General features: G+C 50.0%; 5 protein-coding genes across 5 annotated transcripts; 3 read left to right on the top strand and 2 right to left on the bottom strand.

The window, feature by feature from the left end:
• Nucleotides 1-965: 965 nt before the first annotated feature.
• FSST1_006030 (uncharacterized protein) lies at nt 966-2609 on the top strand (the record flags this gene model as incomplete). The annotated part of the gene is made up of 1 exon (XM_083232362.1): nt 966-2609. The coding sequence occupies one exon, from the start codon at nt 966-968 to the stop codon at nt 2607-2609; it is 1644 nt and encodes a 547-aa protein (XP_083089460.1).
• Nucleotides 2610-3340: 731 nt separating this feature from the next.
• Nucleotides 3341-5911, bottom strand: FSST1_006031 (aconitate hydratase ACO2; the record flags this gene model as incomplete). Its single annotated transcript, XM_083232363.1, has 3 exons — nt 3341-4868; nt 4924-5786; nt 5867-5911. 3 exons carry the CDS (start codon nt 5909-5911, stop codon nt 3341-3343), a joined length of 2436 nt encoding a protein of 811 aa, XP_083089461.1.
• Nucleotides 5912-6329: 418 nt separating this feature from the next.
• FSST1_006032 (uncharacterized protein) lies at nt 6330-9589 on the bottom strand (the record flags this gene model as incomplete). The annotated part of the gene is made up of 2 exons (XM_083232364.1): nt 6330-7223; nt 7271-9589. 2 exons carry the CDS (start codon nt 9587-9589, stop codon nt 6330-6332), a joined length of 3213 nt encoding a protein of 1070 aa, XP_083089462.1.
• A 1396-nt stretch (nt 9590-10985) lies between these two features.
• On the top strand, nt 10986-12432 carry FSST1_006033 (bifunctional alcohol dehydrogenase/S-(hydroxymethyl)glutathione dehydrogenase; the record flags this gene model as incomplete). The annotated part of the gene is made up of 5 exons (XM_083232365.1): nt 10986-11003; nt 11104-11233; nt 11315-11450; nt 11507-12144; nt 12200-12432. The coding sequence occupies 5 exons, from the start codon at nt 10986-10988 to the stop codon at nt 12430-12432; spliced, it is 1155 nt and encodes a 384-aa protein (XP_083089463.1).
• An 824-nt stretch (nt 12433-13256) lies between these two features.
• Nucleotides 13257-14506, top strand: FSST1_006034 (DNA glycosylase; the record flags this gene model as incomplete). The annotated part of the gene is made up of 2 exons (XM_083232367.1): nt 13257-13948; nt 14008-14506. 2 exons carry the CDS (start codon nt 13257-13259, stop codon nt 14504-14506), a joined length of 1191 nt encoding a protein of 396 aa, XP_083089464.1.
• Nucleotides 14507-14979: the final 473 nt, after the last annotated feature.

Consider the following 14979-nt stretch of genomic DNA (forward strand, 5'->3'; position numbering starts at 1 on the left):
TAAACGCGGGTGGTCCCTTGCTTGAATCACCGTCATTTGAAGCCTGCCTCTCTTTTTACTTCTTCCATTGTTCATCTTCAAGATGCCTCTTTCGACTTAGTCGGTGATAGAGGCAGAAAGAGAATCGCACATTTTTCAACGCGGACCTGAAAGGACAGGAGCCTATCCGTAGTTTGAGCGCGTTTTCTAGCGCTCATTCGACTCTAACTTTTTCGCAAACTAACTTGGCCTTCGATTACCTCTACTGTTTCTCCTCCTTTAATATCGAGTTGTACATACCTACCTACCTACATGCTGTGCCACGACACGCGCATACTTTGCTCGCGCGCACAGCATAGCTCTTAACGCGGATGTAATAAACTTCCTTGATCGCACGGAGTAGATGCTCACGGACTTAGGTATGTCATAGCCATTCCCCCATGCCCTCGCCTCCTCCTTCCACATGTCGAATGATGCCCATGGTAAAAGGTCTGACTGAACGGAACCCCTCTGGTCGCACTACCTCTTCTCTGAACTCGTTCATGACACTGTTGTCTCAATCAACCTTGTCATTATATATCGCGCCCCAAGCTCAAAAGCTCCCTTACATTCCACCCTTGTTCGTAGAGTGCTGGGGCCGGTCACATTATAGCTTCTTCAGTCGCAACATGGAGTCCTCTTCCTCGTCTTTGCCACGGATCTTGACCAAAGGCCGCGACTGACAGCAGGTATCCTGCAATGGCACGGTTCAGAGAAGAGATGGTAGCAGCCGCTGGGTGCCTAGCTTGACGGCCATTCAAAACTGAAAAGATCTGACTCGACTCTCAATTCAACATTTACTTTGCTTGCGCATCGCAATACACAAATCTAACTTGCACAACTCACAGAAAAATATCGATATATGAATCTCGTGACTCGAGGAGTCGCAAAACTCTGCGCATGGTGGAATATACCTAATACGGCTCGATCCATCAAAGTGATATTCGATGAATCCTACTCCCCGCATAGGCGGCACCTGCGCAGCTCCCGACTGTTATAATACTGTCTTATTCAGCTCAACGACATTCTGCACACAACATCAACTGGCTGCACAGGCGACTTTAACTGATAAAGGACACCATGCAGCAAGTCAATTGGAGAAATCTCGACCATCAGGCAGAGTTTTGACCGCGAGAAGGGGCCGCCAACCCTGGGGCGCTGTTTCGCGGAACCCAGTCAGACGTCAAGAACCTCCTCGCGAATCTTCTCGTAAATCCCCCAGTACCAGAGGCGACACCCAAGCTAGACAGCCAAACGTTACGCGATGGGAGAATATAAAGACCTCTACACAGTTGTCGCCAGGGCGTTCGGATGATAAACGGGAGAAGGATCAATCAACCCGAGGGCGGAAGGTGGACAATGCAGACAATAACCGGTTGAGTGAAAAGAGTATCCCGAAAGACCGGTCCACAATCGAAAGTTCAGCAGGGACTGCGAAGACAGCCGCCCCTACTGTAATAATTTTGTCGGATACCTCGAGCTCACCAGCACCCCCCAGCCCTACAATAGAAAAAACAGCCAACATACCACGCGAACATGATGTCGCTGAAAAGGCATATATGGAACCGCGTGTTCAGTCTCCACGGAAACCAAAGCTGGATACGAAGAGTAGTGGCCATGTCCCCTTGTCACTCTATTCTGAAATTTCAATTCCGACAGAAAAGGAGTCACCGGAGCATCTGCTAAAAAAGTTGAAACCTGCAATCGCTAGTGAGCTAAAGCGTTCGCTAGGGCTCAGCTCGCCAACAAATAAATTGTCCAAAGTCTCCACGAGGATAAGCAGGCTACGAGAAGTGACCTCAGAATCAAAGCATCTGGAGAAGGCACTGCCAAAGAAAGCATCGTCTAGAAAGGCCACACCAGAAAAGGAACGCCCTTCGCCAGATATGCTACTGCCTAAAATGCACGCCAAAATTGACAATGAAGTAAACATGGCTGGTACAAGTGATGTTTCGGATGGAGCAGTGGCTCAGTCGATACAAGCAGCACTGTTGTCATTAAGGACCAAACGAGGTATGAATAGGCAGAACTCGCTGGCCACTTTTGACTCAGTCGCATTTGACTCGATCATCTACCGACAATCTCGCTTGCGTCCACCTCCTGGCGTCAGCTTGTCTACTCGCATTGTCAAGGGCGGTTCAATGTCACGTAATGGTGACCACGTCTATCTCCCCGTGAACCCAGCAATCCACGGAATGCATAAGAGGTCTCAGCGTTGGTATAAGGAGAAATCCGAAGAGATCAAAAGACGTCCCAGTCGAAAGGCCTGGTTCGGTAAAGTCGAGGCAAGGCAACGTTGGTTACGTGCTGAGGGAGAAAAGTTGGAAAGAAGCCGCCAACAAGCTCAGCATGACGGAACCATGCCTCCTTTCGAACCGCCCAAACCACGATCTGTCAAGCGGATCCTGGACTTTGGAGATGTGCCCGAAGACGAGCTACCCGAGCATGTTCGTAGTAACCCCGCATGGTTGAAGACCTGCGCTTGGTTCCGAATGTGCGAGGAACAAGTGGCTCAACACCAGCGTAAAATTGATAAATCTAAAGAGGAAGCGGAGCTCTTCTTTAAGAACAATTGCAACGCAGGTTCATGATAATGCTTGATGAGCTTATACGAAAAGGGTCCATTCCGACGAAAACTTCCAAATCTGGAAGAGTTTTTCGGGCGTACAACAGACGCGAATGGCCATACTGTATATATACATCCCTTGTTGATAACATAGTTGATACCATAGTTAGTGAGTGAATCTCATGAGAGGAGGCAATGAATTTGAAGGTCACATGACCGCATTCATACCGAGCCTTTAGTTTCGGGCCTCTACTTTTCTTGTGGGAGGAACATTAATGAAAAAAAATTAAACACTCAATTTGCGCGGACAGATTAACCTGACTGTTGGGAATGTCGGGAGATTTGAAAAAGCTCGAGCTTTAACTGAGGGTTGAAAAATACATATACAATACACGCTAAGTGAAATTCGTCACATATAAACGATTTACAAGTAAGTGGTTCAATCAACATAAACATATCAACTTTGGTTGCTGAGTTTCAACTAGGGAGGTCATATCGAACACAGCCGGATAAACGCATCGTTCATTTGAATCATTACGAAATAGCTGGAAAACAAGAACGACTACTGGTATTGCTTGTTGGTATATACAATCTATCGCTTGGACATTTTTCACCCATCCAATAAACGCCCCTTTTTTCTCTTTGCCCTGACCTCCCTAAAGGCCATTAAATACTTCACGTGTCAAATCAGAATATGAACAGATTTTTTACAGGACAGCATGTATACATAATCAAGCTTGGTGATCGGTGCTCAACTTAGATACCCTTGGACAACAAGTTAAGAGCACTGCCAGCAAGAATGAAGCCAGCCTGGTCCTTGGTGACGGCGTGCTTGGTGGGGATGAGGACTTCCTCGCCAGAAGACTTGGTGACACGGAGTTTAACATCGCCCTTGCCGCCGTTTTGAAGCATCTCGTAGAGACCGACAGTGGCAACCTCGTCACCAGCGGCGATCTTGTCGTAGTCAGCCTCGTTCGCGAAAGTCAGAGGGACAACACCCTGCTTCTTGAGGTTGGTCTCGTGAATACGGGCAAAGGACTTGGTCAGAACAACACGGGCACCGAGGTAGCGAGGCTGCAGAGCAGCGTGCTCACGGGCAGAACCCTCGCCGTAGTTGTGCTCGGCGACAACCAGCCACTCCTGGCCGCGATCCTTCCAGACCTGACCAAGTTCGGGAATGGTGTGCTTGGAGCCATCAAGATCGTAAGCGGCGTTGACTTCGCCAGTCTCCTTGTTGATGGCAGTGTTGAGAGTGTTGGTGCTGATGTTGGGCAGGTGACCCTTGTACTTAAGCCAGGGGCCGGCGGCAGAGATGGTGTCAGTGGTGCACTTTCCGGTGACCTTGACGAGGACGCGGAGGCCTGAAAGGTCGGATGTGGGGAAAGGAGGGAAAGGTTCGAGGAAGGCCAGACGCTCAGAGGTAGGAGAGATGGCGATCTTGGTGTTGGGGTCAGGCTCCTGAGACAGGACGCCCAACTCAGCGTTGCCAGACTCGAAAGGGGTCTGAGGACCCTCAAGACCGTGAGGTGGGGAGAATTTGAAGTCCTTGCCATCAGGGGTCTTGATGCTGTCGGTCACAGGGTTAAAGGTAGTAGATCCGGCGAAAGCCATGGCAGTAACAATTTCGGGGGAGGCCAGGAAGTTCATGGTATCGGGGTTACCATCGTTACGACCACGGAAGTTTCGGTTGTACGAGGTCAAGATAGCGTTACTGGTGCCCTTCTCAACACCATCCTGTCGCTTCCACTGGCCGATACAGGGGCCACAGGCGTTGGAAAGAACAATACCACCGGCCTTCTGGAAAGTCTCCAGGGTACCGTCACGCTCGAGAGTAGCGCGAATCTGCTCACTTCCAGGGGTGATATAGAAGTCAGCAGCGGGCTTGAGGCCTGCCTCCTGAGCCTCCTTGAGCAAACTCTCGACTCGGGTCATATCCTCATAGGAACTGTTGGTGCAGCTACCAATGAGACCGGCAGAGAGGACTTGAGGCCACTCCTGCTCCTTGACAACCTCCTTGAACTTGGACAGAGGTGTGGCCAGATCAGGCGTGAAAGGTCCGTTGATGTGGGGCTCGAGAGTGGAGAGGTCAATGACGATGTGGTCGTCGTACTCGGCACCCTCATCAGCCTTGAATTGCCATCGGGCATCAGGGTCAAGGCTGTTTCCAGCAAAGTTCTCGAGAGCCTCGATGTTCTTGTTGGCCTGCGATCGTCGAGTCGAGTCTAGGTATCTTGCTGAGGCCTTGGTGTAAGGGAAGATTGAAGTAGTGGCACCGACTTCGGCTCTAAATAACAAGTTAGCATAAGAAACAAGGCTCAAAACATTCAACGTTAACTTACCCCATGTTACAAATGGTAGCCATACCAGTGGCGCTGAGGCTGTCAACACCCTCGCCAAAGTACTCAATGATGGAACCTGTACCACCACGAACAGTAAGGTGGCCAGCGAGACGGAGAATGACATCCTTAGGAGAAGCCCAGTTGCTCAGCTTGCCAACGAGGTGCACACCGAGAACCTTGGGGGCCTTGAGTTCCCAAGGAGCACCAACAAGAGCCTCGACAGCATCAGCACCGCCGACACCGATAGTGATTGTAGAAAGACCACCGGCGTTGGGGCTATGAGAGTCGGTTCCGAGCATCATCAATCCAGGAAGAGCGTAGTTCTCGAGGACAGTCTGATGAATGATACCAGCGCCAGGAGGCCAAAAGTCCATTCCGTACTTACGAGCAGCAGACTCAAGGAAGTCAAACACCTCCTTGTTAGTCTGAATACCGGCAGATAAATCGTCCTCAGCACCCTTAGATCCGACAATCAAGTGGTCACAGTGAATGCTTGCGGGAATAGCAGGCTTGGCGAGGTTGCAAGACATGAACTGGAGGATAGCCATCTGGGCAGAGGCGTCCTGCATGTTCACCCGGTCGGGGTTGAGACGCAGGTTAGCCTTGCCACGAATGTCTTGTCCATTTCTGGTACCACTAAGCAGCGACTCCTCGGGGTTGTCAAGATGGCTGTAAAGGATCTTCTCGGCAAGTGTAAGACGCTGCTTGCCGAGCACACGACGGACATCAGTGTACTTGGCGTAAAGCTTCTCGTAGGTGGGAGGAAGAGACTTGGCGGTAGAGAAGTTTCTCCTTGAGTTCTTGTTGGAAGAGAGAGCAGCAGTCGATCGAATAGCGTTGGGACCAGAGCGTCGCAAGAGTTGCTGTACAAGTCAAGGGTCAGTCATGGTGGTTCCTCAAGCGTCCAATTGAGGTAGAAATTGTGATTGAGATTACAACTTACTGTCATGGCACCGCCTGAGCGGCTGACAACCTCCGTTGATACCATAATGGGCGATACACGGTGATTGAAGAATAACTGTTCGGGTTCTCCTTCCAATGTCGAGATTGTGGTTCCCTTGCAATCGGTGGGGGCGAAATCGGGGCGGAAATTTTAACAATTGTAAATTCCCGGGACCGGATTGGAGATTGATTTTAGATCCGGGGGATGTGGGGCATCCTAGTCCGAACACCGGCGGGGAAGCGTCAAAGTTATCCGCTAACTCGTTCAATAGTGAAGACAGGATATGAAATGTAGTAAAAGGCCGAGGAAAATATGAATTATCTATCATGCACATATAGTGTCCATCTTTAGAGCATTAATTACAGCTTGCTCATTCTTCCATTACCAAAAGGCGCCGTCCATTCGCCTAACCAGAGTCGTCGGCCAAACAACCGATCATCATTCTTGTTCAAATACATGCCTTCTAGTACGAGACAACTCCATCTGCGTCTTCTAGCCAAAGCCCTGCCAGGTCCTTTGCCAATCCCAATCGCAATTTTCGTAGGACGTCCTCGCCCTTGCTTGATGCAAGCCAGCCCTTCCTCCAATCCCATCCCCTGTTCACCTTTGCGCCAGCAGAGATTGACTTGTGCAGGTGGTTTACCAGCACAGAGCTTCCGGTCATCATAAAACTTCCGCCAAGACCGCCCGTCGATTTGGCCATCAAGTCTTGAGGCGTGGAACCCTTCAGCCCTTGCGCAGATGACAACACAAGGTTGAAAAAGTCATCACACGCTGAGTAAACTCTGTCACCGACTGTCTGAATATCTTCAATAGCCTTCAGTAGAGTGTCGATTTGCGAGAGTGTAATGACAGCCGGCGATTGGTTGATAAAGACTGTGGCCTCGCCCAGGAGAGCCAGTAGGAAGTCTTCGCTTACTACTGAGTCCCTGGTGTCGTCGTAAAGTCCGCCACGGATATTGTCGTCAGAGCTGGAGATGACAGCCACCAACGCGGATGCAGCTTGCTTCTTGAGCTTTAGGGCTTTAGTGGGTGAAATATTATCAAAGTCCTCGGTATCCCGTAGTTCGTAAAACTTGCGTAGCGTAGCGTAACCGCTAAGCATTCGACCAAGCAGTTGAGCAGCTTCCAAATCTTGCTTGGCTCGCTTTTCTAAAGTCTCGGTTCGCTTTCGCAGCAAGTCCTTCAATTCCTGGTCGAGTTCCTTCTCTGAGGGATAGACCGTAGACTGAACAAGAGAGTAAGACATGAGGAGATTCAGCACCTCACGAACTTTGTCTGATCGATGAGACAGGGCATAGTACCAGAGAGCTTCTCCATATCGATGAGACTGCTTGGAAAGAATCTCTGCAAAGGTCTATTTCGAGTTAGTTAGGATCGGTGCTGCAGTTGTATTATTCTCACCTCTGCTGTTTCCTCGGCGTAGTTGATCATGCCGAGATCGTTCAGTATCGCCCATATCTTGTCCACAGTAGGACCGGAGTTCTCATTAAGCGTGTCGAGAAGGTCTCGAAGAAGGTCGCCGACGGTTTCCTCTGATTTCTCGGGCGAGTCCATTCGACCCAAGACTTGAATGGCCATTTCCCATCCGTCGCGCTCTGGTGACAGTTCATCTATTCCTGCCAGTTCCCTAGCGTACAGGACAAGAGTCGTGTCTTTGATGCCTTCCAGCTCATCAGGTCCTGGTTGTGTTAATCCTAATAGCGCAAGGTCATCCATATCGAGGCTATCGGTAGGGAATAGACTGGGGACCTCAGGGGCGGGTAACCATTCACCAAGCGATGCAACTTCTGCTACGGTGCATGCCAAAGGCAGTGACCATACCCTCAAGAAACCCAACACGGCATTAACGTTGCCTTCAAAGGCAGAGGCCACCGCAACCTCGACAGAGTTCATGACATTGGGGTTGAGGTCTGATGCGGTCACCATATGGAAGGCGGTTGCCAATCGGTCAAAGTAGTCTTCGGAGCCGGCGAAGCGTGACGACGCTCGCAATTGCAATTGCGAGAATCTAAGTGCTTTGTGGCGTTGGTTTCCGTCGTCCCACCATCCAAAAAGGCCTATCGTCGCCTCACACCAGTCTTGGGCCACTTCCATAATATCTTCATGGTTACCCAAGATGATGCCGTAAACGGTCTGGAGGTTCTCGTATATATCCCAGGGGATCTGGCTTGATGCCTTTCGAGCCATTGACGATAAGGATTGTGGCTGAGGGTCATCCATCAGATCTTGCACATCCTGCTCCTTTCCTTCCGCAAACAATGTCATTCGATTCAGAGCACCACGGGCCTGAATTCGGAAAAGAGTCCAGTTGCTGTTCCAGATATCCCATTCCGATCTCGCAGCCGGGGACTGGTCCAGAATATCGGCAGTAGCAGCAGCGAATCGTCTAACATTCTCGAGTGATTTACCAATGTATGCGTAATCACCTCGGGGGCCTCGTCGAACATGTTCCCAGCCAGCCTCCCTCAACAGATGCGACGCACTTCTAACATCCCCACGGAGAAGTGAGCATCGCACAGTCTGCCAAAACAGGCTATGACATGCAGGACTAGGGCTGTGGCGGCTGATGTCACGGACTTGATCAGGATAGAGATTGTGGCTCTTCTGCATCCAATCGAACATGATCTCGGGCAAGGGTGGAGTCTTCTCTTCGTCGGTATCGTTGTCGAATCGAGTGTGGTGCATACGAAGTATTAGTTCAGCAATGTAGGCAGCCTTCTCGAATATCTCGGCGTTCATTCCAGGGCCAACTGAAGCAAAATCCTCTCCCTCTGGTTGGGGAAGACCGTCCACGCATTTATTCCATAGTTGAGTGAGACGGAATGTGATGTTCGACAGAGAGTTGTCCATCTTTTCAAAGTCTTCTTCCGTTCCAACTCCTTCCTCGTACAGTCGGCATACGAGTTCTTCGGTATCGAGAATCATGTCTGTAGGCTCGGCAATGTGGGCGGGTTCATACTGATTGTACAGATTCTTAGCGATAGATGCAAATTGGAAGCCCTCCGGGCGACTGGACATTCCAAGGTGAGTCGAGGTTTGCCTGAAAATGCTTTCTGCTTCTCTGCGCACTCGGGTTGTCGCTGCCGGCGTATTGAGCACCATCAGGTCGGACTCGTCTCCAATCATTGGTTGACCGTAAGCCCGGTCATCATGTCTCATATTCAGGAACATGTCGGCTTCTTCAGAGCTTTCTCGTTCAAAAACACGCTCTTCTTCCTCATATTCTGCATCTTCCCCACCGTCGCCAGCAATATCTTGGGCGATCAATCGTTCGATCTCGGCATCGACCTCACGCGGGCGCTCTTCTGGCGCAGCGGACATACGGAAAAGACTGCCCCGGTGCGGCGGGAGTTCCATCTCTTCTTCAAAATTCTGCTCTTGATCTTCGTCTTCCTCTTCTGTGACGCTGAATTGGCGGCTCAAACCTGAGGGTTGTCGTCCTCTTATGGACCTTCCAAGTTGGCTACCTGTTGTGCTGTTGCGTCCGAAAAGATTTCTCCCGGACCCAGTGTTGGTTGAAGTTCCAAAGTTGATAGAGCTTCCCATGAACGACGGTGCGCCAGCGGGTGTGGTAGAAGCAACTGAAGATGGCGGTGGTACACTAGGGGTTGTCGTAGGCTGTTCGGGGAGGAACGAGAGATCTGTGTTGCGCCCAAGCTTCGGTGTCGCCGGCATAGGACTGTTGGGAGGACTGCTCTCCACCATAAATCTATAAGCCATGATGTAGAGAAGCTGTATTACAAGAGCACTTCAAGCTTCAGATTTAGGTCGGCCGACTCGGCGTGTCGGAAGCAGCTGGTCTTTTCACTATCGAGGATGGATTTGCGCTATTCTCGTATACGGTGATGGTGTTCTGCGATACAATGGATAGTATTTAGATGCGATGTTGAGTTACAGCTTCTGTTTGCTGAAGCTGAACGCGCTTGGGATATTTTTTGGAGCTATCGCGATGGGTAACACGCGCCGTGGTTTATCCGGCGCCGCAATCCCTGTCTTATGACATTGGCCTCTCTTTGTTCCTTAAAACAATTTGAGGTCTTTCAAACAGGAGTTTTTATTCGATTTAAATCATTGTTGTTTTCACTTCCTAAGTTGATGGTGTTGAAATTCATTTCTTGCGTTTCTCTAAAGTCTACCAACTTTTGCAATTGAAGATTGGCATACGTGAAGCCGATTCGGCTTGTTGATGATTGTCATGTAACTAATAGGAAAGTCAGCGTTCATAATAGACTAAGTAACAGTCGGTTTGATTCGCCGTCCTTTCGCGTAATCAATGCCGTGATCTTGCTTAGATACAGGTCGAGAGAAGCTGAGTTGGAATGTTTTGCGAGAACCTCTGCAGACAGTGGAGTGGACGGTCTGTCATGGTGCAAGAGAAGTGCTTTAGGTTATTCTTGTGACATTCTGGAAACATCTTGCGATAATCTCTTATCTTGTCCTCCCGAAGATTCGGCTCTAGTTCCGCTTTAACCTCAGCTCAATGATAATTAAACATCTCGAACAACATCAGGCGGTGGGCACGGCATTATACGGAAGGTCTTCCGACCCCGTGAAGAAACAAAGACCTCTCATCTTGACTCACTGACCGGCGTCGTATGTACCACCGACGGCCGAGTCGGTCTCATCTGCCGAAAGAAGTGTAGGCAGACCCCGCTTTTGTCTCTCATCAGTGTCTTGTCTGTAAGGTTATTTGGCTATCTTTACCAATTACCTCGACCTAGACACCAATGGCGTATAACCTTGGCACGCCCAGACAGGCTCCCCGCACCATATCCTCACGTAAACAAAGACAAACGGAGTGTCATGCCCAATGAGCGATAATGATATGTCCGAAGCCGCCTGAGATTTCCTATCTTAATGCGTGGTGTGGATTTTGAGCTCCAATTGCGGGGTACGCAACGTAGGTACGCACCGGAGTTGCTCGGTGATCGGGATCTTGATGCGGGCAGTTTCCTACCGATTCTACGCCTACCTACATAAACAGTTTCCTTGAAACGGCCGACCTACCATTTAATCATCTAAGCCCCATCGTCCCCTTTAAATTGATTGTCTTTCTGTTTTCCATACTACTTCTTTTCTACTTCGACATTCCATTTCATCACATAAAATCGAAATAATGTCTACCGTTGGCAAGGTATGTTCCACTGGCAAGCTCCCTCTTGCTACCTACCCCTCATCGTCACAGACGCCCCGCTGTTGATGATATGAGAACACAATATTGATGCCATTGCCAGCCCATTACCTGTAAGGCCGCCGTCGCCTGGGAAGCCGGCAAGCCTCTCACCATTGAGGACATTGAGGTTGCTCCTCCCAGGGCCAACGAGGTCCGAATTCAGATCTACTACACTGGTGTTTGCCACACAGGTACGCTTTTTCTGCTCGCGTCATCGTGCTCTCAGAGCTCCACAGACACGAGAAACACAACAGACAACTAATGTTTACCAGATGCCTACACACTCTCTGGCAAGGACCCCGAGGGTGCTTTCCCCATTGTTCTCGGACACGAGGGTGCCGGTATCGTCGAGTCCATTGGCGAGGGCGTCACCAACGTCAAGCCCGGTGACCACGTCGTCGCTCTCTAGTATGTCTTTCTCTTACCTCGTCCATTATCACAAGATCTAACCGTTTCCCCAACAGCACTCCCGAATGCAAGGAGTGCAAGTTCTGCAAGTCCGGAAAGACCAACCTTTGCGGTAAGATCCGAGCCACCCAGGGTAAGGGTTTGATGCCTGATGGCACCTCTCGATTCAAGTGCAAGGGCAAGGATCTGCTTCACTTCATGGGCACTTCCACCTTCTCCCAGTACACCGTTGTCGCCGATATCTCCGTCGTTGCCATTGAGCATGATGCTCCTATGGACCGAACCTGTCTGCTCGGCTGCGGTATTACCACCGGTTACGGTGCTGCCACCATCACCGCCAACGTCCAAGCTGGCGACAACGTTGCCATCTTCGGTGCTGGCTGTGTCGGTCTCTCAGTTGTCCAGGGTGCCGCTGCTCGCAAGGCTGGCAAGATTATCGTTGTTGATGTCAACCCCTCCAAGAAGGAGTGGGGTGACAAGTTCGGTGCTACTGACTTCGTGAACCCCACCGAGCTCGGTGACCAGTCCATCCAGGACAAGCTTATCGAGATGACCGACGGTGGTTGCGACTACACCTTCGACTGCACTGGCAACGTTGGTGTCATGCGCGCTGCCCTTGAGGCCTGCCACAAGGGTTGGGGTGAGTCCATCGTTATCGGTGTTGCCGCCGCTGGCCAAGAGATTTCCACACGACGTAAGTTAAATCCCAGCAACTCACAAACATTCAGAGATACTGACTATCTGTACAGCATTCCAGCTTGTTACTGGCCGAGTGTGGCGAGGATGTGCTTTCGGTGGTGTCAAGGGTCGTTCTCAGCTGAACGACCTCGTTGCCGACTACAAGAAGGGTGACCTCAAGGTCGACGAGTTCATCACCCACCGCAAGACTCTCGGCGAGATCAACAACGCTTTCGAGACAATGAAGCAGGGTGACTGCATCCGTGCTGTCGTCGACATGCAAAAGCTCGAGCCCAAGATTTAATGACCCAAAATGTAGTATAAACAAATGATAATCAAAATTTTATGTTGAATGACAAAACTTGTTTCCTGATGTTGGGATGGGTTGCTGCTCTTAATATGTGCCATGACTGAGTGAGTACCTTGATAGACATATCGGTATAGAATGCCCTAAGCCCTTGATGCAGTAGGATATGATGCGTAACATGACTCCACTTACCTTCATTGGAGGTCTATGTGAGGTTGTAATGTTGAGTTTATGTACAGGCCGCCTTTGTACAGAACTGTACAATGCAAGTCGAAATGAAACAGTAAACAGGAGTTATATAGAAGACAAGGTAACGCCCATTCACACTCTAAATTCTGTTGAGATATGACTAATAAAAGGCCAGTCGCTTAAATATATGCATATGGTTATGTCGGTATTTTGTACTGCACCTTGATGGCCACGAAACCCACCTACCTAGAGGTAGCCAATGATCCTTCACGGAACTTAGGATCCAACCCGATGATTATCTCAACAATTCGAAAAGACTTCTCACGTATTTTCAAAAATCTTCACAAGGTAAAGCAAGCTATTCTCATTTGACTACAAGGTAATTTGTAACAAACATAAACAGTGTTATAAGTAACCAATCAACTTAACTAGCATATCTTAGTCTTGCATAATAGCTTGCACAGCTGCACAGTCTACTCGAAATCCGGGGTATCTCCACTACCTGTGTCCAACAGAGTGGGGCCTTTGCAATCCACTCGATGCCATTTGCCCAAGGGGTTCCATGACGAGTCGCGACTGAAATACAATTTGCAATAACCCGTTCAACAGCACGATACCAGAATTTCGACAAGATGCACTCATCGAGGATATCAAAAGACGCTTCGAAACTATTCGATCGCGTGAAAGAGTCTACTTCGCCACCGAGAAGAGTGACAAGATCTGCCTTGGCCAAATTCGCCTTTACCGCGACAGAAGAAGCCAAACCTGCAGTCGGCGACATCGAAGATATTGGGGAGCCTGCACGAAAACGAAAACGGGTGGCGACGATAAAGACAGAAACTTCAACATTCCCTCTAGCAGTAAAGACAGAAATACTCGACGAAGCCCTCGATGAAATTCCATCACCACCTCCAAAGGCGAAGCGCGTTCGCAAGCCCGCTCGCAAAGCTATCGATGCGACGACCGGCGTAACAAAGATAGAGCCACCATCAGATTGGGAGGCCATCTATGATACTGTGAGGAAGATGAGGGCGCCAGGCGGTCGAGCGCACGGTGCGGCCGTTGACACGATGGGGTGCGAACGTTTGGCAGATGAAAAGGCATCTCCAAAAGACCAAAGGTTTCATACATTGGTGGCGCTCATGCTTTCGAGTCAAACCAAGGACACGGTGAACGCCGTTGTCATGAGGAAACTCCAAACTGAGCTGCCACCGTTTGAGCCAGGGGCACCTCCGGGGCTAAACCTAAATAACGTCCTGGCGATCGATCCCAAGATTCTCAATGAGTTTATCTGGGCAGTTGGCTTTCACAATAACAAGACAAAGTTTGTACTACCGCCATCGGCATGCTCGGGTACATCGAAGTTGGCTGACTTTTATTTAGGTATATTAAGCAGACGGCCGAGATACTCCGCGATCAATGGAACGGCGACATTCCCGACACGATCGAGGGTCTCGTGTCACTACCAGGCGTCGGGCCCAAGATGGGCTACCTGTGCTTGTCAGTGGCATGGGGAAAGCACGAGGGGATTGGTGTTGATGTGCATGTACACCGTATCACGAACCTCTGGGGTTGGCACAAAACCAAGAACCCAGAGGAGACTCGTACGACACTTCAATCATGGCTACCACAGGACCGATGGCACGAAATCAATCATCTTCTTGTAGGATTGGGCCAGTCGGTATGCCTGCCTGTTGGACGTAAGTGCGGCGAATGCGATCTTGGTCTCCAAGGTCTATGCAAGGCTGCCGATCGAGCCAAGGTATCCGCTGGGCGCAAGCTCAAAGCAGAGGAAATAAAGCTGGAGGCTCAAAATGGCGCGGCAGTCAAGACGGAGGTTTCACGAGACATTGTGAAAGAAGAGGAGGGTGCTATTGTATGATGAGAGGTCCTTTCATTGACACTGGCATGATTGACCCCCATTCTCGGCCCCGCCCCCGGAACCAGCCACCCCATAATAAATCCCCAGGATCGAGTTGGCTACATAAGTTGCTGGCAGGAGACGATTTGACCACGTGTATGAGGCCTTGTGAAAGTTAGTGCAGAAAGGTGACAACTGAAAAGGGCGTCTTTGGGGTGCGTTGATACCCCATTGATGCCCTATTGTTCATTGTTAAAGTGATGAGTCTTTTCGAAAATCACTCCCGTGGTCTAGCCCAGATGGCGCTATCAAAGGTGCGGTCCAGACGGGTGCTCACGAGATCAACCATGCGGGCTCGATACGATATCGGAGATAAGCCGGCAAAATAATAGCAGGGTCCTAGAGGCTCCTCGCTAAATGCAAAGTCGCAACCAAATTCAGGCGCGAGTAACACGTAATCGAGCCAAGACAACTGATCGTCAGTCCATTCTGAG

Source organism: Fusarium sambucinum, chromosome I (assembly GCF_050947815.1).
Source record: "Fusarium sambucinum isolate potato_lamoka chromosome I, whole genome shotgun sequence".
Taxonomy (NCBI): Eukaryota; Fungi; Ascomycota; class Sordariomycetes; order Hypocreales; family Nectriaceae; genus Fusarium; species Fusarium sambucinum.